The sequence below is a fragment of the Crinia signifera genome, chromosome 4, assembly GCF_055691185.1.
Source record: "Crinia signifera chromosome 4, ASM5569118v1, whole genome shotgun sequence".
NCBI classification, from domain to species: domain Eukaryota; kingdom Metazoa; phylum Chordata; class Amphibia; order Anura; family Myobatrachidae; genus Crinia; species Crinia signifera.
In genome coordinates, this window is record NC_139220.1 from 182750347 (window position 1) to 182777104 (window position 26758).

A 26758-nucleotide genomic window follows, 5' to 3' on the forward strand; every position below is an offset into this window, starting at 1 on the left:
CATGCCAGCCATCCAGTTAAAATAGTGTAGACAAAGGTTATCTTTATACGTAGTTAAAAGAAATAGGGGAAGACAAATGAACACTAGAACTGTATGTATGGTGTGCAAAATAAAATAATGAGAATGATCAATAAACTAAGCTAACACCGCAAGTACTGTATATGCCTGCTCACCTTGCTGGTAATGGTGGGAGATCCATTCAAGAAGACAAGGACAGCTGAAGCAAGATTTGGATGAACACAGCTTCCTAAATAACTGGTACGGTCCACATACCTGTAATACATATTTAAGAAAAAATACAAAAACATAGTATTTAATTTAAATAATATTTTTTTTTATCCTGAAAATGTATTAATAAAGGACAACATTGAATTTTGTTATTACTAGCTTGTGCATTCCTTCTTGAGCAACCTATTCCATTTGTAGATAGCATGTTTGCTCCTTAGGACAGTGTCCATGGTCAATTAACTGTCATGCCCCTCCTTCTCCCATAGGTCCCAGCTCCTGCCTCACCTTCCTATCTGACACATGAGGAATTTGCTAAATTTCCTCAGTCCCCTGCAGCCCATACACAGCACAAGAATCTCTGCAAAGATGAGCTGGAAAAGAATTGTGTTTCTGTCACTTGCTGCTGCAGTGGTTCTCCTAGCAGGTAACAACAATCTACTTCTTATTTTGGGACAGAATCCTTGTGTGTGTGTCGTGTCTTAAATTACGAACTCGCTATCATCTTATGTATATTCACAATACAGAAATGTAGGGCTCATTTGGCTTTTGAATTCAGTTGTGCCCACTCTCTTTATATATGAAATTATAAAATGCACTACTGAATATTTAATAAGTTAATTGAAGCAGTTACTGTATTCTGTTAAAACAAAACCGTTAATATGTTATGAGTCTGTAGTAATGCAATTAAATCTATGTACCATCTATGTAAATACACTCCTAATTAAGTTTATTTTTTTAATTGAATAATACTTTATATATTTGACAACTGTTTGTTACAATAGTTTTAAACTAGCACTGTATATTTAGCTGTTATGTCATCTGGTAAGTACACATCAACTCATTGATAAATGCAATGAGAACATTTATTGTGGCAATAAAGATGAATAATATCCAAGCACAATTGTTTTCCATCTCTCTGTTCCTTATTCTCTAGTTTTCCAGGTGGGTGATAGTGCTTCGGTTAGAAAAAGTGATGACGGGGCTGCGAAGAATAAGCAAAGTGAGTAAATGATCTTGAATTAGTTCATGGTAGCTGTAATTTAATAGTGTAAGTCTCAGATATTGAAGACATTAACTCAATGTACAAAATACAAGTTGACAATTTAAATCAAATGTGATATATACTGTGTGTATGTGTGTGTATATATATATATATATATATATATATATATATACACATACACATATATATAATATTCTGAAGTCTCTGTGTGCCCAGTCAGTGTGCAAATCCAGCAAGGCATTGGTAGACTTTGTAAGTTACTGTATTCTAGATATTGACATCAATTCTTAAACCTATTAAAAACTTACCCCAGGTTTGAAGAAGATTTTCATGCAGGAATCTGAGGCTTCAAACTTTTTCAAGAAACGTGGCAAGAGATCAACCAAATCCCAGGATGAAATAAATGGTGAGGGGGGGGGTTTGTGGAAATTTGTTTTCTTTTCTGTCCCAGTTTCCTTGAAATTGTCTGGAATCCCTGCTGTCGCTATAAGGTTATATTACTGGGCTGCATTTATTTGTTGCTTTTGGATCCCAAGATGCTTCTAATAGAGATTTTATTATGGGAACCGAACAGTCTGACCAGTAAATGTATTCTATACAAAATACCATAGTTCACAAATAATAATGTTTCCTTTTGCTTTGCATGTCCTTTCGCAGATACATAAACATGTAACATCCCTGTACTTGATTGATTTTTAGTAATCCAGAACATGTGCAATTCAATATTGTTCTACAGTTCCTCAATTATTCTGGTTAAAATGGTTTGGGATTCATGAAGTATTATAATAGGATTAATAATAATGATCAGATGTTTGTGGGAAACCAAAAGTATCTCTTGACCAGCCCATCCAGCCTACATTTACATGATTTCCACATTGACAACCTAGCTATAGAATGTGAAAAATGCTTGTCAGAGAAACATGACATTTACCACAAAACCCCACTAAAGGAGCCCTTCATTTTCCGATGTACACATAAAGTACATGTTTCATGTGACATAACCTTACAGTACATCATTCCGATTTGCATAGTCTACAGAAATGACGGTTGTCAGAACTAGCAAAATAATGAAACCTCTACAGTAGTCAGATTATTTTGACATAACCACGGAAGCCCTGTTCCTAAAATCTGAGGTATTCCACCTCTGGCGGTGTTTGCATTACTCTGTACAATGAAGGGTTGTTTCACTTATGCAGTGTGTGTACTAGGCAGAGCAGCAGTCTGGTATGTGCTGGACAGCACCAAGCGTCTGCAGGAGGTGCAGGGTAGCATGGAGAAAATACTAAGGTGTCTGTGTGCAGATCTAGCCTATGATTTCATTTAATAGGCAATGAGTAGATTAATTCCAGCTTGACTTTAGTTAAGGAGCCATCGTGTATATATTTTTTTTCTACTGATGCAGAGACCTATGCGAGTTTGCAATGCACAAGTCTGATACAATTATTTTCTGCTGAAACTTAGGTCAGATTGCTACTGTAACAGCAGGCCTTATACTATAGGGCAGGCGTGGCCAAACTGTAGCCCTCCAGCTGTTGTGAAACTACACATCCCAGCATGCCTTGCCATAGTTTTAACATTCCCTAACAGAAAAACTGTGGCAAGGCATGATGCTATAGGGCTGGGGTAACCAACCCTAGTCCTCGAGAGCTACCAACAGTGCATGTTTTGCAGGTCTCCTCACAGAATCACAAGTGAGCTAATTAGGTCCATCTGTGGATCTTTTAAAATGTGTCAGTGATTAATGAGTGCAGCTGTGCAGCAGCTAGGTTGTCTGGAAAATGTGATCTGTTGGTAGCTCTCGAGGGCTAGGGTTGGCTACCACTGCTATAGGGCATATTTGCAGATCCGCATACATATTGTTTGCTTATTATGACCGCACCCATATTGCAATAGTTGCAACTTTGCCCATGCCTGCAATGGCAGCTTTATTAATCAATATATTGTATAAGTGCAAATGAGATGTGTTCTAAAATAGGTTGCGTACAAGTAGAATTTACCAGACCCTATACAAAAAATGCAGAAATGGCAAGGAAGCAGGTAAAAATAACCTGGGCCCAGAACAGTGTAGGACAGTGATGGCTAACCTTGACACTCCAGCTGTTTGTTGAACTACACATCCCAGCATGCCCTGCTACAGTTTTACTATTTGGCCATTCTAAAAGTGATGCAGGGCATGCTGGGATTTGTAGTTCAACAACAGGTGGAATGAATGTTAGCCATCACTGGTGTAGGAAGAGAAACAGCCCCCAGCAGCACAGTATTTTTTTTTTTTTCAACCCGGCATGACCACACCTCCAAGACTTGAACATCTCACCTGTGCCACCCATGCCCACCATGTCTCAGCAGCCCTGTATACATGCAGGTCATACTAAGACTAGTACCTAAAGTTAGTCTATATTGGCGCAATGTACCTGAGCGCTACACATTTCTACAGCAGCACAAAGCCATAACCTTGTACGTCATGTTATTCCATCATAGTAAATGCTTCAGTGCTGACATAAACCGTTGCTGCAGACATGGAAATAAGAACAGTTTATATTGATTTCATCATGTGGGACAGGTGTTCAACTGCACAGCTTGTGTCTAGCCAGGAACATATTTATTGCACAGAAGCATGAAGGCCCTAACTCCACCCCCATGTACTTCTTTTACATAGAACAATCTGTATTCGTGCTGGTCAGTTCATGTCCCTGCACTTCCCTCTGTATGATTTCTGGTATCTGTGTTGAGCTAGTTAATGATAAGGCGTTTCACCCAAAGGTGGAATTGGGGTAGAGGGTGGCCCTAGGCACAACAGTAATGGCCATCCCCATTGCCTAATTGTATTATGTTTACAGAATGGGCATAAACCCTCATTTGATGACACTCAATTTTAATATGTATACATGAATAAAAATAAGTCATATTTACTAAGATGTACAGTTTACTGGGGCAGTATGTGCCCCAATACATTTGCATGTGATAAAAATTGCCTGATATTGTGATTAATGACCTGTGTTCACTAGAAAACACATGGGATTAGGGATCAGTTCCCCATCGGGGATTGTTTGAGTGCCTCAGGCCAGATAAGTGTAATTTCTAAGGGGTAGATGTATGAAGCAGTGTTAAGGGAGGATAAGTAATAAAGTGCCTGGTACTTTATCACCGGCTCCTGACTGGGAGGGTTTAGAGGCTGCGGGAAGGGAGTTGTGCTGCTTGCGGGGGTGGGTGTTCGGGCAATACCGCATAAAATTTGGCACAGTGTCAGAACCATGGGTTCGGTGGTGTGCCTGTAACTACAAAAATATGGTCACAGGCTCTCATAAGCATAATTGGATACTTGGGTAAATCATTACATTTTTCTGTCACCAATACTTCAATAGTAAAAAAACAAGCGGCTAAACATGCCAGAAACCACCATGAAAAAAGGTAAATTATAGTGAATTTCAGTAACCCTATAATTATGGCAGAAAAATGAATACCCTAATACAGTGGTTCCTAAACTGTGCGTCTAGGCTTCCTGGGGTGCCTCAGAACACTTGCAGGGGTGCCTCGGTTTGGTGGTCCAGAACCGATTTGAATTATTTATGGTCAATGTAATAGGCAAAACCAGAGCTTGTGGCTTCCAGTTTTAAAATATGTGGATCCTGTCCCTCACCACATAACTGGACCTAAGGATGAAATATAAGCACAACTTATTTAATTTAATATTGTTTTCTGAAATTCTCGGTAGCAAACTTTGCACCTAGGGGTGCCGTGACTAATATTCTGATAATCTTGGGTGCCGTGATGCAAAAAAGTTTGGGAACCACTGCCCTAATATGTCTATTACCAGAGCCAAGTGGAAAACATAATGTATTCATTTTTTAAGGGTGAGCATTGTTGGATTAACAATTATTATACACAGACGGAATTGCCAACATTCGTGCAAAGCATAGACCCAGAAGAAAAAAAATGTAGCTGGTACAACATACATAATACAACACCGAGTTAATGAGTAAATCTGATTGCACATGTAGTTTTTTTTTTTTTTTTTCAATAGATGGAAAATGAAAATAGAAATGTAAGTTGTATTTGTATCTTCCAGCTGAGAACAGACAGAGACTATCAGCAGATGAGCGCAGGAGAGAGTACTATGAGGAACAGAGGAATGAGTTTGAGAACTATGTAGAAGAGGAGCAGGATGGTAAGAACTCCATTGTTTCCATTTTACATCTCTCTCTCTCTCTCTTCTAAAATCAGCTACAAATTTGTACTTAATAATGTAAAATGTGTAGAGTTTGTATATACTCCCCCTCCTTGCGTGCATTTCCTTTCACAATCCAGAAAATATACTGGTAGGTTAATGGGCTCCAAAAGAAATGAAGTGAAGAAAGACTGGTGTATGTGACTCTACTTGTGCGCACTAGGCTGCCAATGTGGTCTGTCCCTTCAGGTGCCCTCCCACCTGTACAGAATACAACAGACAAAGATATTGGGATAAGTCCACTTTCAGCGCCACTAATGAGGAAAGGTATTATAAAAGGAGGTATACATTCCTTATAGTTAAATACCGTTCCTCTTCTCCGTGTATGTCACTCAAGGATATAGTTGAAATGACAGGCAATTTTTCAAGGTGTCCTTTAGACTGTGTTCCTGTCTCCGGGGTATTTCGTCCGATATATATGCAAAAGAATGTGCAAAGGAAATGCATATAGTGCAATGACCCTTTTTTTTATTTGAATATAACACAAACTAACATATACATGGACAATATACAAATGGGTAGTGGAGGGTAAGCTGTGAGAAAAAAAGGTGGTCTGTGATTACCAGATCAAATTGAGAATTCCTTTTGGGGAGATTCTCAAATGAAGCATGGATTGGAGGAACAGCGTTCTGTCCTGTCCGGATTCAGTCCAGTATAATGTCCCTCCTGCTGGTAATCGTGGCCTCTGATCCTCTCAGTGCCTCCACAGTCCCCGCACACCAACGCGTTTCGATCGCTAACTGCGATCTTTTTCAAGGTGAAAACGAAATACCCCGGAGACAGGAACACAGTCTAAAGGACACCTTGAAAAATTGCCTGTCATTTCAACTATATCCTTGAGTGACATACACGGAGAAGAGGAACGGTATTTAACTATAAGGAATGTATACCTCCTTTTATAATACCTTTCCTCATTAGTGGCGCTGAAAGTGGACTTATCCCAATATCTTTGTCCAAAAGAAATGAACCCTAAAGTGAATGTTTCTGCATTTGTATGTGGTAGGAAATATAGACTGTAAGCTCCATTGGGGCAGGTACTGATGTGAATAGGCAAATATTCCCTGTACAGCGCTGCGGATCATGTGTGTGCTATATAAATAACTGGTAGTAAACAGTATAATTTAGGACACGTTACATAGACTTACATCCTCAGTCTGACAGTACATGTTACATGAACATAACCCCACACATTTTTAGGTCTATTTAAATGGGGTTCCCAGAATCTTAATGTGGGTTTAATAGGTCACCTAAACAATTAGTGGCTGAAACTTTTTATTATAAACAAATTATCATACAGCAAGCATGACAATACTGAGAAGTTGTTCACTACAGGGCACACACAACCACTTCTTTGTCCTTTGAGCATCCTTTCCCAGTCACTAATTTACAATTTCCCGAAAGCTTCCATTTGGATGGGTGACCATGGACCAGTTTGGAGAATCCAAATCTGTTTGCCATGTGCTAAGTCCAACCAGACGGCTCTTGATTGCTCCCAAACTATGTTTGAGTGAGGAAATAGTCAAAAATAGATTACAGAACCTAAATAATAACAAAACTCCTGGCCCGGATGAAATACACCCTAGGATACTAAAATAATTGAGTTCTGTCATAGCACTATCATTATATGTGATATTTGAGGAATCAATAAACTCGGGGAAGGTACCCAGGGACTGTCGCATAGCTAACGAAGTACCAATATGGAAGAAAAGTAGCAAAACTAACCCTGAAAATTATAGACCGGTCAGCCTTACATCCATTGTCAGGAAAATATTAGAAGGAATAATAAAAGATAGTATCCAAAATTTCTTAGAACAGGAGAAGGTGATAAGTAAGGCTCAGCATAGGTTAGTCAAAAATAGATCATATCAGACTAATTTAATTAGCTTCTATGAGGAAGTCGGTAGGGGGCTGGACTTGATTTCACTAAAGCTTTTGACAGTGACTCATAAAAGGTTATTAATGAAAGGGAGTAATTTAGGGTTAGAAGATAAAATTTGTAACTGGGTTAAAAACTGGTTGTACAATCGGGGACAGAGATTGGTGGTAAATGGCATACATTCCAGCTGGGGTAAGGTCCAAAGTGGAGTCCCGCAAGGTTCAATATTGGAACCCACCTTGTTTAATATTTTCATTAATGATATTGGAAGTGACATAGTGAGTAAAATTGCAATATTTGCAGACGACACAAAATTGAGTAAGGAAATTAACTCAGGAGAGTGTGTGGAAACACTACAAAGTGACCGAATTAAACTGGAAAGGTGGAAAATGCAGTTTAACGTTGCAAAATGTACAGTCATTCATTATGAAAACAAAAATGAGCAAGCTACATATAGACTAAAAGAAGCGAGTATAGGGAATTCTGCTGTAGAGGAGGACTTGGGGGTCAATACAGATGAAAAATTGGGTAATGGTGCACACTGCTCAAGTGCAGCAGCAAAAGCAAACTGGACACTGGCATGCATTAAAAGGGGTATAGATTCAAGAGATGCCAATGTGATAGTGCCTCTTTACAAGGCATTGGTGAGACCACACTTGGAATATTGTGTTCAGTTCTGGGCACCGAACCTTAAAAAGGACATAAATTAATTGTAACAGGTACAGAGAAGGGCTACTAAGCTAGTAAAAGATATCAAATCATTAGAATACAAAGATAGGTTAACCAGGCTGAATATGTTTTCACTGGAGAAATGGAGGTTGAGAGGTGATATGATTAGTATGTTCAAATACAGAATTGGGAATCACATGGAACTGGGACATGATTTGTTCACTAACAGCCCTATAATTCGGACACGCGGGCATGTACTGAGGCTCGAGGAAAATAAATTCCGTACTTAAGAAGAGGATTCTTCACCATTAGAGCAATAAAATTCAGGAACTCAATGCTGGTGGGGGTGGTTACAGCAACTACTTTTAATGAATTTAAATCAAAACTTGATGCATTTTTGTCCACTAAAGAAATCCTATAGATATGACTTATTCAAGTCAGTAGTTACAAGTTAGATAGGTTGACTTAATGTCTTTTTTTCAGCCTTAATTACTATGTTACTAGAGTGACTCCACATTTAGCTGACCAAATAACACTCAGCAGCCAAACACATTCATCTGCTCTAGGCACTACCCATTTTAAACAGTTGTTTTGCTACAACTAATTTGGAGCTGGTGACTCCCACAATCTCTTTGCACTCTACTTGCAATGGACAAAAGGAACATCACAATAGCAGTCCGGGTGAGCCTACCAGCAGACCTTTATGTTCTTATACAGCATGTTAATTTCTTTAATAAATGGGTTGTAAGGCTTAAAGCAGAAACAAAATAGGATACATTAAATATTCTGTATTCAAGTCTGAAGTTCAAAAAGAAAGACAAGAAAAAAAATAGGTGGAAGGCAAAAAACACAAACTGTCAAATAATCAGATAAAATATAAAAGTACCAAGGCTAAATGCAGAGACACTAGAAAACAGAGGTGCCTTTTAGAGATGGTGGTGGTCTTTTGTAAAACAAGAGTATATAAAGTGATCTCAACCTCAGAGTGGGCAATCCCTGGAGTCAAGACATTAAAGGGGAAATTTACTGAGAATAAGAATACAAAAAATCGTATTCGTATTCTTAATACGAATCAATACGACTACATACGGCTGTTTCAGCCATATGCAAAGTCATGTTCTGGAGGGGAATTTACAAAGCAGTCAAATACGACTCCTTTGTAACCCTCCAATGGCGTAATGATTCGTATAAGTGGCCGTATATACGGCCGCTAATACGAATTTGTGTATAAAAAAATATGGTAAAAAAAATAAATAAATAAAAAAACAAAATGGCGTGGGGTCCCCCCCACAGCCGTAACCAGCACCAGGCTGAAAAAAAAAAATCAGGAAACCCGGTTCCCCCGATTTTTTTAAAGTCAGCCCCAGGCTCCAGGGCCGGTCCCAAAATACGAGGCACAAAATGAGTAGGGGTCCCCTGTATTTTAAGAACCAGCCCCAGGCCAAACCAGCCAGCAGGGTAATGCCACAGATGGGAGACACTTATTATATAAGATCCCGCGGCCAAAGCATTAACCCTACCGACCAGTCAGCCTGGCCAGGGGTCCTGCAGGAGTGGGGACCCCCCCTGGTGCTGTCCTTGATGCTCCTGGGCTGTGGGCATAGAGCTGATTGCAGTGTAAATAATAGAAATAAACCATTGGGTTTTGCTGTGAAACTATGAGTCCCAGCAAGCCTGGAACGCATACTGGGACTTGGAGAACCACAAGTCAAGTTAAATAAAAACACACTGACATAAGAAAAATAAAATGGTAAGATACACAGAGCCCATACATACTGATACTTGCCTATCTTGAACCCGTAGGTAGCCCTCGGTCTTGGTCCGGTGTCCTGGTCGGCGTCCATGTCAGCCTCCGGGCCCATGTCGGCGGCGTCCGGGGTCCGAAGTAATCCATAGGGGACCTGTGAAGACAAATTATACTTAGATGTCTCCTGTGGCGAAGATCTGGTCCTCTTCTCTCCTGAAGTAGTCCAGGTCTTTGGAAAACAAAAAAGCGCAAGAGTCCCAGCAGTCCCCTGTCACGAACTAAACAGGAGAGACGCTGATGGTTCATGTTCAGCGCCTCTTCTCCGAATGATTCTATTGGCCGCCTAGCGGGCAATCAGGAGCCGGGAAATAAACCCAATGGTTTATTTTTATCTTTTACACAGAATCAGCCCGGTGACCACAGCCCAGGGTCACCAGGGACAGCACCAGGCTTCAGCCTGGTCAGGTAAGTCCTGGAGGGGGGGTCCCCACTCCTCCAGGGCCCCTGGCCAGGCTGACTTGTCAGTAGGGCAATGTTTTGGCCACGGGACCTTATATAATAAGTGTCCCCCGGCTGTGACATTACCCTGCTGGCTGGTTTGGCCTGGGTCTGGTTCTTAAAATATGGGGGACCCCTATTCATTTTTGGAACCTGCCCTGGACCTGGTTTTAAAAAGCATCGAGGAACACAATGCGGTCTGAGCTGAATGGTAGACATATTGCAGTTGCTGGGAAAGCTGGGAGCAAAGCCCAAGATTAGAAGTGGAGTGAGTTCAGTGAAGCTAGATCAGGGGGTAAAAATATGCTACTCCTAAAAATAAATAAGAGTTTTGTTGTCTGCCTTAAGGCCTTAGTCTGATTCCTTCAAGAATAAAACAACCTCCTTTTCCTATACACAGATCTAAATCAAACTCATACTTACCAAATGTTTTCTAAGTTCATTGGCTACATTTTAGGGGACACAGCTGTCAATCACTGCTGTAGCCATTTTGTGCTCATTTATTGATTAACATGACATGGTGATATTCTAAACTCCAAAATAAGATGCTAATTTATGTATATCACATTTCCACTTTTATAGGCTCTAAGATATATGCTAAAGGTATTACATGCCCTTATTGCAGTGCAGCATGCAAGCCCTGTCCTCTGCTGTGTCTTTGTACACTTTTCTATGGCTTACATTTATTCACTTTCTCATCCTCTTACAGTTTACTTTTACTAGTTAAGTGGAGAAATGGAAATCTAATTTTTTCAAGAAGACTTCTATCCAATCATACTTTACTATGTATCTGTATATTGTGCAGAGATGTAATTCAGATGCTTCACAGAGCCAATTATATCTTGTTACACTATATTGTGGGTGCATGCTGACATGGTCTGTGGTCCTGGCCTAAGGTAGAATCCTTCTAAGCTCAGCTGCAACATTATATTACTCACACCTTACACCATATTCAAGCAGTGGTCCTTCTGGAACATTTCTGTCAACTTCCCCAGGTAAACATTAGCTCTTCAACAAATTGGCAGAGAAATCAAGAAAACTAGTAAGTCTCAAATAGAACCTAGCTTTCTTGATTCTGCCTTGCTGTTTCCTAGAACGTATTATGGTTTGGACCTTGGAGAATAAAGAATGTTTAGATATCGGTATAAACAAAAACTTCAAGTTAATGACTCCCTGTGGAATTATTTCCCCCTGACTTCCTAGACGTCCTTATTCATTAAAGCCCAGTCTAGTAAATACTTGGTTACAGGTACACCACCGATTTTTCCGGCATGATTGGTTCCAATGCCATGCTGGATTATTGAGTTTGCCGGATTACAGAAGGATTTCTAGTTTTTACTAATTTTGCACCTTCAGTACATTTCTAAGGCAATAAATAGTCAAATATATGCTACAGCATAATATTAATGAATGAATTAACACAGTAGTGTATGCAAACATTAACAGTAAGTGCAGTATGAATGAAAGTCTTGCTGGGACCTTGGACGCCATATCAGCCCCACTGCTGCCTGCTGTGTCACCTGCGGGATCCTTGGAAGCTGTACACAGTGGCACTTACTCATGCTGTGTGTTCCACTGTTGTGTGGTACTTGCTTTGACCTCAGACAACATGATGCTTCCTGTGTCACCTGCAGTGTCAGCAGCTGTACTCACTGACACTCGCGCCTATTGCGTGTTACGCCCATGCGCAGAAAGTGTTCCTGGATTAAAAGAGTTCATCAACCTCTTTTAATCCAGACAATTTACAATTTTGCTTTGTCCGGATTAAAGGAGGTCCCTAAACTCCTTTTAATCCGGACAAATCAAAATTGTCCGGATTAAAAGATGTTCCGGACAAAAGGTTGCCGGAAAATCGGTGGTGTACCTGTATTACCCTTTGTAAACTTAAATTTTCGATCATACCAGGCCATCATCTTCCAATGCTTCATGGTCCAGTGCCAACACTCATGTGTCTATTGTAGTCACTTACTTCAGTGGACAGGAGGATCACCTTGGAAACTCTGAACACAGTGCATTACAGCTGCTGTGTCATTGCAAACTCGTCAGACACCTTTTATAACTATTTTGTGCTAAACTAGTAGCTCTCCTGTGGGATCAGACAAGACAGGCTAGCCATTGCTCCCTCAACGCTTCAATAAGCCTTGGGTTCCAATGACCCCTGTCATCAGTTGTCTTTAGGGGCTGGCTGGCAACTTTTAGCCTAGGGGGCAAGTCCAGAGCACTGGCCCATACCCCCATCTCTCTGGAAGACCGAATGCTTGTGCGCACCAGAGGCGCGTTGAAAAATTAGGTGTGTGGCCTATCATAAGGGGACGTGGCCTGTAACTTGATTGTATTGAGTACCTGCACATTGCACATTGTGATGCTAATTACACATTATGCCGCACACCTTGATGCCCATTGCACCCCATACTGCAGGCTTTCACAACCACGGTCCTCAAGGCAAACCAACAGTGCAGGTTTTGCAGATATCCAGGCTTGAGCACAGGTGACTTAATTAGTACCTGAGTGATTCTGATTAATCCATCTGTGCTGAAGCCTGGCTATCACTAAAACCTGCACTGTTGGTGTGCCATGAGGACCGTGGTTGGGAAAGTCTGCCATACTGTGATGGTACTTACCCAATGCTCCCCACACCGTAATGCTCATTACGCCCCATACCATGATGCCCATTACACCGCACAATGTGATGTCCACAGTGACAGAGACACATATGCCCCCACAGTGCCAGAGACACATATGCCCCCACAGTGCCAGAGACACATATGCCCCCACAGTGACAGATATGCTCCCACAGTGCCAGAGACACATATGCCCCCACAGTGCCAGATATGCCCCCACAGTGCCAGAGACACATATTCCCGCACAGTGACAGAGACACATATGCCCCCACAGTGCCAGAGACACATATGCCCCCACAGTGACAGATATGCTCCCACAGTGCCAGAGACACATATTCCCGCACAGTGACAGATACACATATGCCCCCACAGTGCGGGCGTGGCAGCCATTTTCATGTAGCCGCGGCCGTGTTCTGGAAGCCGCGGCCAGTGCAGGAGGGCTGCCTGAAGGAGGTGGATGGTTATCCAGTGCTTTCCGCAGCCAGTGACTGGCTAAGCGGCCCGGGGGGCACATGGCACCCTGCCCCCCCTGGCCCAGCCCGCCCCTGGTTGTCTTCCTTGGAATACCCAACAAGACCCACCAGTTTGGAAATACTTTAGCTAAGTAATCTAAACCGCAAAAATTGTATCTCAACTGTCGCTAAGATACTTAGACTTATGGGCCCCATACATCAGCAATTAATTGTAACAATCCTCAGATCTGGAGATGATTGTCACAATTAATCTTTAATGTGTGGGCCCCCCCTTTTACCGATCCCGATCAAAAATTGATCGAGATGGCCCATCGATTGCTGAATCAGGTTTTTAAGCATGTTTAATAATCTGGTATTATCTGCGATTCTTTTTTTTTTATATGTGTGGGCATTCCCAATTCGTCTTCTTCATCTATTTACATTATGAAAAGAAGTAACATCTGAAATGACAATCGATTGAGCTGATGCATGGGCACTTTCCAGATATGAAGATGCAATCTTTAGATGAAAAAATCTGCCGATCACTGAAATAAATCTGTAATGTGTGGGCAAGTCAAATAGATTGTAGAAACCATTTATCTGGCCCAAAAAAATCCCTGGATCTGGAAAACCATTAATTGTGATTGCTGATGTATTGGGTCCATTAGCCATTTTTCTTCATTTAACTTCAAGAAATCTGTTCCCTTGCTGCCAACTATGCCCTACTGCTTGACAAATGCCATTGTAATAAGATCATTAGGCACTTCACCAGTCAGCATAGGTTTACATATTGTACATGTGTTTACTGTTGGAAATTGTATTTTGCAGTTCCCTTCTGGTTTTTGTATGTCATTGTATTTGCTAGTTTACATTATCCAATGTAATACTTCCAGGTCATCATTGTGATGTATGACAACCTCTCAAAATGTTTTGGTTTTTATAAAAGCTTTGATGTCACCATATCAAAGATTTAGGTGTAGCAACATGTTTTACAGTTATTCTACAGACACCATTAAAATACACTACATTTTAACATGGTCGGCACAAAACAGACAACAGTGCCCATTGTTAAGATGCCAAATGCATCAGACTTCTATTATGTACACTGAATGCATTTTATTGAAAAGGTATTTACAAAAGGAAAAAACATGGTCACATTTTGTGTTAATGGACAGTAACACCAAATGGAAAGTCACTTTAACCATACTACTTAAACATGATTGTATTTGCACCTTAAGGGGACTACTACTACAGTGGTTCCCAAACTGTGCGCCTAGGCTCCCTGGGGTGCCTCAGAGCACTTGCAGGGGTGCCTCAGGTTGGTGGTCCAGAACCAATTCAAATTTATGATCAACAAAATAGGCAAAATCAGTGCTTGCGGCTTCCAATAATTAAATATTTGGGTAAACAGAAGTGAATCCTGTTCCTCACCATATAACTGGACCTTGGGATAAAATGTAATCGCAAATATTTTTGTCTGAAATTCTCAGTAAAAAAACTTTTGGCCTAGGGGTGCCATGAAAAAAATTCTGATACTGTAGGGTGCCATGATTCAGAGAGTTTGGGAACACAACTTTCTGAAATCCTTGGAATGCAACATTTTCACTCAAACAGTATTCACAGCATGCAACAAACATTTGCTGCATCATGTATTTGTACTGATCACAGGGAAGAATATTGATCTGCGGTGCTCTGAGTTTGAGAACCCCACAAAGGATATGCGCAGAAAACTGCTGTAGAAAAAAAGTTGTTTGCTAGGAGAAAGAAATCTGACATAAGTTTGGGAATAGGTCACTGGTCCATGGAAATATTTAGGCAATATTATTCAAGGTGTATATATAAAAGTAAAAAAAGGCATAAATAGCAATGATTTAGACTGCCATGTAACTAGACTGTGAAATCATAGCGGAACTTCTCCTGGGAATAAAAACAAACCAGTTTCCAATGTCTCACATCTACCTCAGATTATAACAACCTACATAAACAGAGTAACCGGACGACACTTGTGCTATTCACTGTATATCCTATACTATGTAATGTGGTAACTAAAATGTACAAAATATTAGCAAAAGACTTAAATGGGCAAATGTGTACATTTCCATATGAGATGATCACAGAAAGGGCAAGTGACAGTATGATCATTGACTATGGTGTGCAAAATACGAAGCTGAAGAGTAATGTAAATGTAGAGATGTATCAAACCTTCATTCATCAGACCAGCAGGGAATAGATTTGTTTTGTTTCAGCAGATAGAAGGATAAACAGTAAATTTATCTTTTTTTCCCCCTTTTTCAACAGAGCAGGAAGAGCGTACCCGTGAGCAAGTAGAACAGTGGCGCCAGTGGCATTATGATGGACTGTCACCTTCCTACCTTTACCAGCGTCAAAACATTTAAGAACAATAGCATTAGTGTACATACTTCAGTTTTCAATCAACGTCAATATATAATAAAACATAAACCTACAATTCAGAGTAAAACCAGTTTCCAAGGAACATGAATTGCATTCTCTCTGCAGGTTTCTTGTATTATTTGTAGCTCATTGTTGCTCATATGCAAACTCTCTTTTGTTGTAAAATTTGTTGCGATTCTTACAGAAGAATGTTTGATAGAAAATCGTACAAGCTTGCATGTGTAATATATAGCCATCCTTCCATACTAGAGTCTTTTGTTTCTTTTCATTTTTTTTATTAGGGGATGGGAGCTTAAGAAAAGACAAATCCAGACAAACGTATGAAGTGGTATTTTCCTCAAACATGATTTCATTTTAAGCCTAAATAAAATGGTTATAAAACAAAGTGTAAGATGTCAGTAGTAAGATTTGTGAAATACTTTATTTATGCCAATGCCTTAAAATAATGTGTAAGTATGTGAGGTAAATAGGATTCTTAATTTTCTCTGCAAACATGGACAATTCATCAAAGTATACTATGGCAGGAATATTTACTAAGTATCTGTTTATGCAAAGAGACATGCCGATCATCAATGATAGAAGGTACGTGGGGGATCAGTGAAAGTCTGCATGTTAAAATTGCTCAATTTGCAAATCTGCATAAACTTTGGGTTGGGGTGGGCAAAATCGAGGAAACAAACATGTATATTAAGAGTCCTGATGTTAAGGGTTCATTCATATGTCCAGAACACACCTGTGCCTCTATCTGTAGCACTGGTAAGAGGCTTACTGATACCAAGAATATAGTAATCTAAGATTATGTATCTGTAGCACTGGTAAGAGGCTTACTGATACCAAGAATATAGTAATCTAAGATTATGTACCTTTTTTTTTAATTTGTCACTTCTGTGCCATATATTCCATTGTAGGCAGCCAGCACAGACATCAATAAGCAACTTGCCATAGTTATGTAACAAGCCAGTCTGCTCACTCAGTCTTATGTCCAAGGACATTGGGCAAACAAATCTGACTGGAAGATAAAGTAGACATGCATCATACAGTATACTAAACCACTATAACCATTTTATAGACATACATTTACCACTTTTGGTTCGGCTTGTGTAAAGATGTGCCTACATTTTTATGGCACCAAGGCTCAGCAGCGACTAACAATACATAAATGAGCAAAAAAAAAAAAAAAATGAATTACAGTACAAGACAAGGATAGCTATAAGTAAGGAGAGAGATCAGCGGTAGATTTGAGCATTATCAGCATAGATGTGAAATTGGAAGTCAGATGAGCTCATCCAGGGAGGACCTATAGAGAGAAAAGGAGAGGACCAAGAACAGAACCTCAGGTGACACCTACTGTCAGTAGAAGTGCAAGAGAGGCGGAGTCATTAGAGGTGTAGCTGTGCATTTTCAAAACTATCAGTACAAATTACAAGTTGTTGTTGTGATGATAGAGTGAACTTACTCAAAGTAGTCCTTTGGTTTTCAGAGTTGTGGCTGTTTTTTTGTCCTGTTTCACTTCAGTTAAACCCCGTGATAAAGCTAAAGTTATGTTTCAATTATAGTGCACTTTGAAAATTATAAATACACCTTTAGTCAATCTGCACCAAATTAGCCCCGTTTATTCTGCCTTGGACTTTTGAGATTTAGCTCTGCAAAAACTTTGTGACCGAGAAAATAAATAAATAACAAAAAAATGGAAAAGTAGCAGTTTAAGCTAGAACAGAAAAAGCGAGACATATGCAATACAAGTGACCTACCGCAATTTGCACTTCTATCAATTTCATTGTTACAAAAACACTAAATCCTAAATATCTAACTTATGGTGGGGGTATGGACTAAACAGAATAATCAAAAATCAATCAGAAGATAAGTAAAATGTGATTACAAGTTCAGCCTAAACACAATACCTACATAAATAATAATCATTCAAGTAAATCATTGTAGGGACAACATATTATTTTAAATAATTTATTTACATACAAAACATTTTACATAAATACATGTTTAGCACCAGGGCATCCAAAGTATTTTTAATTTCACGTATAAAGAGAAAAAACATACATATTCCAAAATAGATCATAAATGCTAATATCAAGGGTATGCTGCCAACAGAACATTTTCTTATACGAAGGTTTTTCTTATACAAACGGGGGCTCAAATTTCCTTCAGCATACTATTTAATTCAAAGAAGTGATTGTGCCAAAGTAAAACACTAGGGTTTATTTTTCGACAAATTGATTAAAAAAAAAAGAAAAGTTTAAAAAGACAGAATATCTGTATAAAAAAAAAAAGTTAGAATTGCCGGTTTTGCATTTTAAAAAGTCCTATACAGTTTAGTCTTTCCTAGTTGTGTCAATGTGAAAGAAAGTATTGGTTAATTGAATACTAACTGTTACAGTTAATACATTATGGCATGCTTAAAGAATCCAGACCTGGATACAATATGGGGTGTCATCATTTTAGGCTATTAAGAAACTTTCCGTGTTCTTCGCCTCTTGGCAACAGTGTTTCACCTCCAATTTTTGGCCCACTTTTTTCCTATAATAAAAAAAAAAATCCAAATCCATTTCATATGAAGTCTCAAAGATGTAGAACTTTCTCCTTTACCTTAATCAACTTTCAACTTTATTGGCCATGTTAAGCTTACCTGATAGTATGAAGACATTTTTGCATGTACACATATATACACACATACTCCTCCCAGTTAATACCTATTGGCTGTCTCTGAACTCCTGTTAACCAGTGATATATTTTTTTTGTAAGACATTGCCCCATCCCACTCCGGTCTCTCACACAAACAACCTTTGCCAGTTCACAGAGCACCTAATGCTTAAAATTTTCACCCAAGGTGGACACCCATCTATATCAATTTGTGATACAAGGTGCTATTGGGGGTTCAAACATTTCTGGGGTATTTCTGGGCGAAATGTGGTGATATTTTCAATATAACAGTTTTTTTTTTTTTTTTTTGGTATTTGTTTCCTAGCACGGCGCCCAACGCATAAGATTGTATGCCTTAATTAAGGCATACAATCTTATGTGATCACATACAATTGAAAATTTTTTTAATTGTATGTACAATATCGCATCTTATGGATCTCATCTTATGGATCTTATGCATCCATAAGATGCCATAAGATAAAAATCGTGAGCCCCCAATAGCCATTGTTAACGCCACCGGCACTATCAACACCAACCGGTGTTTCATACCCCCACTATCCACGTCGGCGTGGAGTTGATTTTATATAGTGTGGCGAGTGCAGCGAGCCCGAAGCATGGCAAGCGCAGCGAGCCCCGCGAGAGGACGCGGACTACTTCACATGTATTCCGCGTCTGCTCACCACACTCCACGCCGACGTGGATAGTGGGGGTATGTAAAGGTCGGAGGTCGCGTACCGCCGCCCCTCGCGGGCTCGCAGCGCTCACCACGCTTCGGGTTGCCATTGATAGTGCCGGTGGCGTTAACGATGGTTATTGGGGGCTCATTTTACTTTTTAAGTACCCATGAATATATACATATTCTTATATGAATCATATACAATAAAAACAACCAAAATACGACGAGAGCAATAAGATGCATCTTATGGATCTCATCTTATGGATCTTACGCATCCATAAGATCCATACTATGCCATAAGATAAAAATCGTGGGCGCCATGCTAGGAAACAAGTACCTTTTTTTTTTTTTTTTAAATCAGGGAAGCCAGTCCCAGGATTGAGCATATTTAAATCCCCAATCACGGGATTTAAAAAATGCCCCGGGATTGGCATCCCTAACTCTACTTTTGGCAGAAGTGGTTGACCTGACCTCCAAGATAGATAGGACTTACAAGTCAATGGTGTTCACAGAGTCCCTTAATAGATGCTCCAAGAAATAGAATGCAGAATCCTATTTACTAAATAGATAAATGATCTCTTTGCAACTTGTAAATGTGGAATCCAATTGCTGAAAACAAAAACTACCCCATTATATGGATTTGGAGAATGTGGTATATGGGACACAACCTATAATAGCATGTCATATGTAGTTACAAAATGAGCACAATTCCCAATAATCATCATCTCAAAATGTCCATATTCCAATAACACTTAAAAAGGTGCCAGTTTAAGTTAGACGCTATTGGTATAAAGTGCTTATATAAATCTTATTAAACATGCTTCAGACATTGTACCAGTGACCAGAGTTACACACACTTATTCTTAAGTGGACTACATGCCCGATCCCGTCCAACTTCAAACATGCCTACACATGGGCACAAATAGAATTTTAACAACTGCAGAACTCCTTTATGCCTGAAGATGTATTCTAGAATAACCCATTTCATATTCTGCTGGTCCATATAACTACTCTAGCTCTGCTTGCCCATGATAACCTGACACAAAGCAAAACATGTAGCTCACCATGAAACATTACTATTGTTAACCAATGTCATCCATCCTCATGTACACTTACCTTAAGCATGCCATCTCTTTCCCATTTGAACAGCCCACATGTGCTAAAAAAAAATTAAGGATAAATGGCTTTAATATATATTTTATTCATTGTTGTCAGCCAAAAAAGTTTAAAACAAAAGCAGTCTACATATAAACACAAAACCATATACACAATGGGACGGATATATACCTGCAGTGCCTCTTAGGGAGTCGGTCTAATGAGACTGTTCTGCCACCACACGGACATTTGAAGAAACGTTTCACAGCATCATGCCAGTGGAAGTCATGGCTTCCACTAACACACGTCTCCAGGAGCTTATAGTGAGTGTATTTACACTATGGAGAAATGGATTAAAAAAAATTATATTTAGAACACCACATATGCTAAGCCATTTGTGAACACCAAGAGCATGTGTTATATTAGGTTGACAATGTCTGTTCAACATGCACAGGGTCAACACTGGTGTAAAAAAAAAAAAAAAAAAAAAAAAAAAAAAAAAAGAGGATGACATGAATTTTCTATATTTTTTGTCAATGTGGACATCAGTAAGTGGACCACCAATTAGTGTACTGCGTCCCTTTGCATGGCCTGCTTCACTCAACATGCTTTGGGCCACGTAGATGTTAGAGTATGAAAAAGTAAAAAAACAAAACAAAAAAAAAAAACGTTGACCTTGTCATGTGCCAACATTCTGGATAGCAAAACAAGGAAGTCCTATTTGCAGTGCATTTAAAAAGGTCATTGTTCTCTAGGCATGTCCAACGTTGGCCCTCCAGATGTTTTGAAACTACACATCCCAGCATGCTTTGCAATAGTTTTAGCATTCTCTAATCGCAAAACTGTGTCAAAGCATGCTGGGATGTGTAGTTTCACAGCATCTGGAGGGCCAACGTTGGACATGCCTGCTCTAGACCATATTGTAAATGAGATACACTGAATGCCGAAAAAGAATTAAGACAAAACAGAATAGGTCATCATTTCGCTCACCGTCCTACAGGTCACTGCACGACATTTTTGTTCCTTTATATTTCTCATCTTCTCTTCCAGTTGTTCTTTCTTCACCAGGGGCTCAAAATATTGTTCTTGAATCTCTGCCTCAGCCTAGGAGAACATCACATGAACCAATCTGTTACACACAGGACATGTTACAACACTACTGTCAAATCATTGTTTAGGATGAAAACAGTGGAATCAGATAATGGTTCCAAAAACAAACAACAAACAAACAAACACAGCATGGCGAGCTCAGCAAGGATTCATGTTGAGGACATTAACACTCAAGTAGGAAGTCCAGTAACAGTGTGAAGGCTAAAGTATTTTCCTGCTGTGGCTGATACTATCAGATGTCAGCAATTAGAACTGTGGTTACATACTATAAAATTATCTATTCAATCTTTCTGGTTGAAACTAAATCTGGTTATGTATGGAAGCAAATAGTAATTGATAATTTGTTCGCAAACACTGGAAAACAGATAAAAATTTATTTAAGTCAAATTGGTTCACATTATTTACTTAATTTATCCCAACAAGCATTTTTGACTATTTTCTGAATTTTGGGAGCAAATGGTTGATTTGTTTGTCATTTTCTCCCAAGCATTAGCAGATGTTTGCTCGAACTAGAAAGAATGGGCAGAATCTTGTGTATGTACAGCATAAGGAATATCATTTATAAATGTATAAATTCTCAAATCCTTTTCATCTATCCAGATAAGGATGTACAACTATATGCAGCCCATAACCGGAAAAAAAAAAAGTAAAAAACTCAATGGGATGAGAATTGTAGGTTAGGTAATGGTGTTCAATATGTTAAGTCCTAGAGTTACTAAGGAAGGGGTATGGCCACGTCGGGACCACTCTACATGAATGGCAGAACAAATTTTTGTGTACTTTCTATAGAAGCATACAAAGTATGAACGTTCTGTGGTCCTGCTGAACCACGTAACTGACCCTCTAATAGCCCAAAAATGTATAAATGTACAACTCTGAATCAAATCTAAAATGTGGATGAAAAATCTGGTAGCCCAACATTTTTAACAGTAGAAAACCTACCATAATAAGTGAGGAAACTCCTGAGTTGACGAACAGAAGGATATCAGGATCAGACTTTTTCAGGAATACCAGTCCTGTGCTTGCACTTTAAATGCAAGTATACTTCATTAACACAAGGAATGATAAAAAGTAATACCTCCTTGAGGACACCAGTATGCTTAGATTTGGCCTTTAAAATTTTTTGGAACTCTTCAGACTGCAGGTAGGCAAGTTGTTCTCGGTGTCTCTTCATTGCTGGTTCACAGTCATCTGCAGCTGTAGAGATCAATTGCATGTAAATAATTATAAACTAGAATGATTACTGCTGTAAAAGATGTCAGCACGGTGGGGGCACCAGGAAGAGCTGACAGCTGTTTAAGTTAAAGCAGCTTTCATCTCTTCCAGGTGCCCCCGGCACTGCTATGTTGGATTCAGGTCCCAGCATTGTACTTACATGGAAGGTGTCGGGACTCAGCACTGCAATGCCAGATTCAGGGCCCAGTACTAGCTTACTTCCATGGAGGGATGACACAGGTGAAGCTTCTGCAGATACCGGCAGTGTAACTGAGCCAACAGTATAGTGGTACCGGAGCTGTGCGACTGATGCACGCTGAGCTGAAACTTTGCTTATACAGTGCCACATCGATCATCTGCGCGACCGGGGCTGCTACTGCAGGCTCAGCTACACTGTCGGAATCTTCAGAAGTGGCTTTGTCTCCTTCCTCTCTCTGTATAAGTGCACCACAGGCCCTGAACACGGCAGGGCAGCACTGATTGAAGTTCCGACTCCCTCCATGTAAGTACACCGCAGGGCCCTGAACCTGCTGAGGCAGCGCTGATTACAAATAAAAAAAATGAACACATTTCTTTTTAGAGGGTGCAGTGTAGCTGTATAGATGGGCCAATTGGTTCTTATTGGATGTCACACAGATGTAGCCGCACTCATCATTGACGCGTCAATTGCCATGAGCAAGATCCAGGGCGATTGGTGCTGCTCGTTTGCCATGCTCGTGCATCTATTTTGGGTGCGCATTTTCTGCGTCAAACTGTCAAGGAAGGCCGTATCGCGTCAAAGATGAGAGCGGCTATATGTGTATTCTATTATTTACCAGCATCTGCCTCTCCCAGTCACGGGAATGTGCCCTGCTCGGTGGTCAGCACCCTGGGGGAAGGGGCACGCAGGGTGCCCAGCTTGGTGCTCCAGACACTGCCCCTTAAGTGAACACTACAATATATGGATATTTGCATAAAACAAATGCAAATCATTTATCTTCCTTTACTATCTAAAAGTAGTAATCAAAGAGAACGTCACTACAATGGCAATAGAAGAATATACCACCCACATGCCAAGAAGTGCCTATCATGTATATCTCATATTTATCACCACCTATGATTCATTCTTCACACTATTCTTCAAAACCGCAGCTGCTGTCCCCTACTGTGGGTAACACTGATATTCCCTTCCATTAATCAAAAGCAGAATGCAACAATTAAATAAAAATGTAAAAAAAGTAACTAATTGTTCATTACAATTTCATGCTTTTGAATCCTAACATTTTCCTTTATAATACAGCCTGGTTTACCCGGGATAGAAATTTTACTCTTAAACATAGAAACAGAATTTGGCAGCAGATAAGAACCACTTGATCCATCTAGTCTGTGCCTTTTTTAAACATGTTACCTCAAACCATATTTGATCCTCATTTCTTTGTAAGGGTATCAATATACTTATCCTAAGCATATTCAAATTGTACTACTGTATTTGCCTCTACCTCCTCTGATGGGAGGCCATTCCACTTATCGACTACCCTTTCTATGAAGTAATGTTTCCTCAAATTTCCCCTGAATCTTCCTCCCTCTAGTGTCAGTGCATGTCCTCGTGTTCTGTTGCTCCTCTTCCTGTGAAGAATGTCTCCCACCTGTACCTTGTTAAAACCCTTGACATATTTGAAAGTTTCTATCATGTCCCCCTTTCCCTTCCCTGCTGTAAACTATACATACTTACATATTTTAGTCTTTCCTGGTACGTTTGAGATGTAGTGCCATGTACCTTTTTAGTTCCCCTCCTTTGTACAGTCTCTAATCTATTTATATCCTTCTGGAGATATGGCCTCCAGAACTGAACACAATACTCTAGGTGAGGTCGTACCAATGACCTATACAGTGGCATTATTACTTAATTCTTTCTACTGCTGATACCTCTCCCTATGCAACCAAGCATTTGACTTGCCTTCTTCATTGCTGTGTTACATTGCCTACCTGCCTTTAAATCCCCTGAAATAGTGACACCTAGATCCCTCTCTTCCTCAGTAGTTTCCATTATAGTGCCATTTATACTATATTTAGTCTTTGGATTTTTGAGACCCACGTACATGATTTTGCATTTTTTGGCATTAAACTGTAGTTGTCATGTTCTTGATCATTCCTTTAATCTACCTAGATCATCAATCATTTGTTTTACCTTAACTAGAGGTTATCAAAGTTTTCCAGCTAGAAAACTAAATCCACTTTGCCTTAAGCTGGCCATACATCAGGATGATTTCAGGCCAGAACACACGATTTTGATGGGTTGTGTGACACATTGTGTTTTTTTTTTGTGCACACCATGAGGTGTCAGTCCCAAAGGACGTGAGGTTGATGCTCAGATGATGTGTGCTGCACACATGATCTGAAGATGCTGCCAATGACTAGTATGTTGGAAGTTGCAGATATTACGTGATAAAACACACAAGATCTATCGTGTGTCTGGGAAGCTCCCAGGGAAATTCTGACACGATCAAGATTGGATGCTGGTCGTTCTGATGCAAGGCCAGCTTTAGATTAATTCATTATTTCTCTTGCGTCCTTTCTGGGGAACAAAGCTAGAGTTGAGGTTTAGAGTGGAAAGTCCAATTTACCAATGCTATACAATAAAAAATACAATACTTTCGGTAACTCCTTCAACAATCACAGCCCAGCCAGCAAAACCCAAAAATGAAATATATAAAATAAATGAAAACATGGCTACTACAGAAGTCTTCTGTGCCTAACCAAAAAGAAAAGCTTTCAAAGAATTTTAATGTATAAATCAGCCACCATGTTACATGAAACTAGTTTATTTTAAAAACCTTTTCTGCCTAGTTCATTCTCAAAAGCTGAAGAAAGGGCCAAGTGATGGCCTGCACCCATCTTCAAGTGGAACAAGAATACTAATTAAACAGTTTAGACACTTCAAGAACTATTTAAACTAGCAGAGCTGTAAAGGAAGGTAGCGGGTTGACACCATATAGGACTAAAGCAATCTGTTACCCCAACCCAGAGGTATTGTTTCTACAGGCAAAGAGAATAGGAAGCATGTCCACAGTGATACAAGATAATTCTGATCAAAACCAAATAAACAGGCAGAGAAATTAACATAGCTAGGAACAGGAAAAAGCACAAACACAACTATAAGGGCTATGTGTGCAAATGCTAGAAGCTTAGGAAACAAAATCCTAGATTACTTGCAATAATGACAAGGGATGATCTAGATCAGCGGTTCTCAAACTGTGGGTCCCGACCACCTCAGCATGGGGTCACGACTCCATGTTGCTTGCCATCAGACTAATGTGTTTGTTAAGGGAGGACAGGGGATAACTCATTAAGTAAACACCCTCTGCTTCCCTCTTCTATCACCCTACCCCCTTTTCCATCCCCTCATTACCCACTGCCTCCCTGTTACAATAGTGGTCACTTCACTGTCCACACATGTGGCGGCCATTCTGTGGTAACTTGCCGGGGTCCTGTAATAATATTTATTGTCTGATGGGGTCCCAGATCAAATAGTTTGAGAACCCCTGATCTACACCAACATTAGTCAGCTATAGAACAAACAATAAACTGGTCTAGGTTTAAGTGGAAACCAAATGCTATTCAGTATGGCCTACTGTACATTAATGGAAAGTTACACGTTACCCAGCAAGTCATTACATTTGAATCTCAAGATATTTATTTTAAGAGGACAACAAGAGAACATATGGTCTTAACACCTATATCTTAAAAGGCTAATCTCTGCGTCGGACAGTAAGTTACCTTCGGGTGGAGAGGAAGTTTTCTCCACTCTCTGAGCCACCTGATCAATATCAGAGGAGCTGAATCGCTTTCTTTTGATGCTATTAGGATCTGCCTTGGTTGGCATTTGTCCTTTGGTTTGCAATTTTTCAATAGCAGCACGCTGTAAAACAGTTTTTCTTTTAGTCATTTGGCAAGACCAGTCAAGGTTTGTTGGTTCTCACTGTCAAAGTTCAAAAATCCCATTCGATATTGTACATCTTAATTGTAAAGACATTAGCAAACATGAAAACAAATGCATTACAAAAAGAATTCCATGAAATGACAACACAAATTCTAACTCTTGTTAGATCACATAACAATGTGGCTCAGCAGTGGACTATAGAACACAGATAAACTGAAACTTCTGCTGTGCAACACATAACTTATCCACAAATTTGCCCTTCAAAATCGAGTTTCAGTGCATGTTCCATCGAGTTTCAGTGCATGTCCTCCTGTTCTAATACTTATAACTTGAAAAATGCTACTGGATCAATTTAAC

General features: G+C 39.7%; 2 protein-coding genes across 2 annotated transcripts in view; one reads left to right on the forward strand and one right to left on the reverse strand.

Moving 5' to 3' along the window:
* Positions 1-365: 365 nt before the first annotated feature.
* On the forward strand, positions 366-16095 carry UCMA (upper zone of growth plate and cartilage matrix associated). The gene is made up of 5 exons (XM_083179695.1): positions 366-652; positions 1163-1228; positions 1545-1637; positions 5298-5396; positions 15618-16095. Exons 1-5 carry the CDS (start codon positions 529-531, stop codon positions 15713-15715), a joined length of 480 nt encoding a protein of 159 aa, XP_083035821.1. The 5' UTR covers positions 366-528; the 3' UTR covers positions 15716-16095.
* Positions 16096-17540: 1445 nt separating this feature from the next.
* The window catches only part of MCM10 (minichromosome maintenance 10 replication initiation factor), a 32299-nt gene continuing 23081 nt past the window's right edge, over positions 17541-26758 (reverse strand). Inside the window, exons 15-20 of the mRNA XM_083183126.1 lie at positions 26239-26380; positions 22346-22464; positions 21148-21261; positions 20350-20495; positions 20179-20221; positions 17541-18263 (exon numbers count right to left, since the gene is read on the reverse strand). Coding sequence (XP_083039252.1) covers positions 18180-18263; positions 20179-20221; positions 20350-20495; positions 21148-21261; positions 22346-22464; positions 26239-26380 — 648 coding nt within the window. The 3' untranslated portion in view covers positions 17541-18179. The remainder of the gene's footprint in view (positions 18264-20178; positions 20222-20349; positions 20496-21147; positions 21262-22345; positions 22465-26238; positions 26381-26758) is intronic.

Bases quoted from the DNA above. Each gene is read 5' to 3' on its own strand.
- UCMA (XM_083179695.1), top strand. From the start codon at position 529: ATGAGGAATTTGCTAAATTTCCTCAGTCCCCTGCAGCCCATACACAGC. The intron at 1,638-5,297 runs GTGAGGGGGGGG...TGTATCTTCCAG, and splicing joins ATCCCAGGATGAAATAAATG to CTGAGAACAGACAGAGACTA. The intron at 5,397-15,617 runs GTAAGAACTCCA...CTTTTTCAACAG, and splicing joins TGTAGAAGAGGAGCAGGATG to AGCAGGAAGAGCGTACCCGT.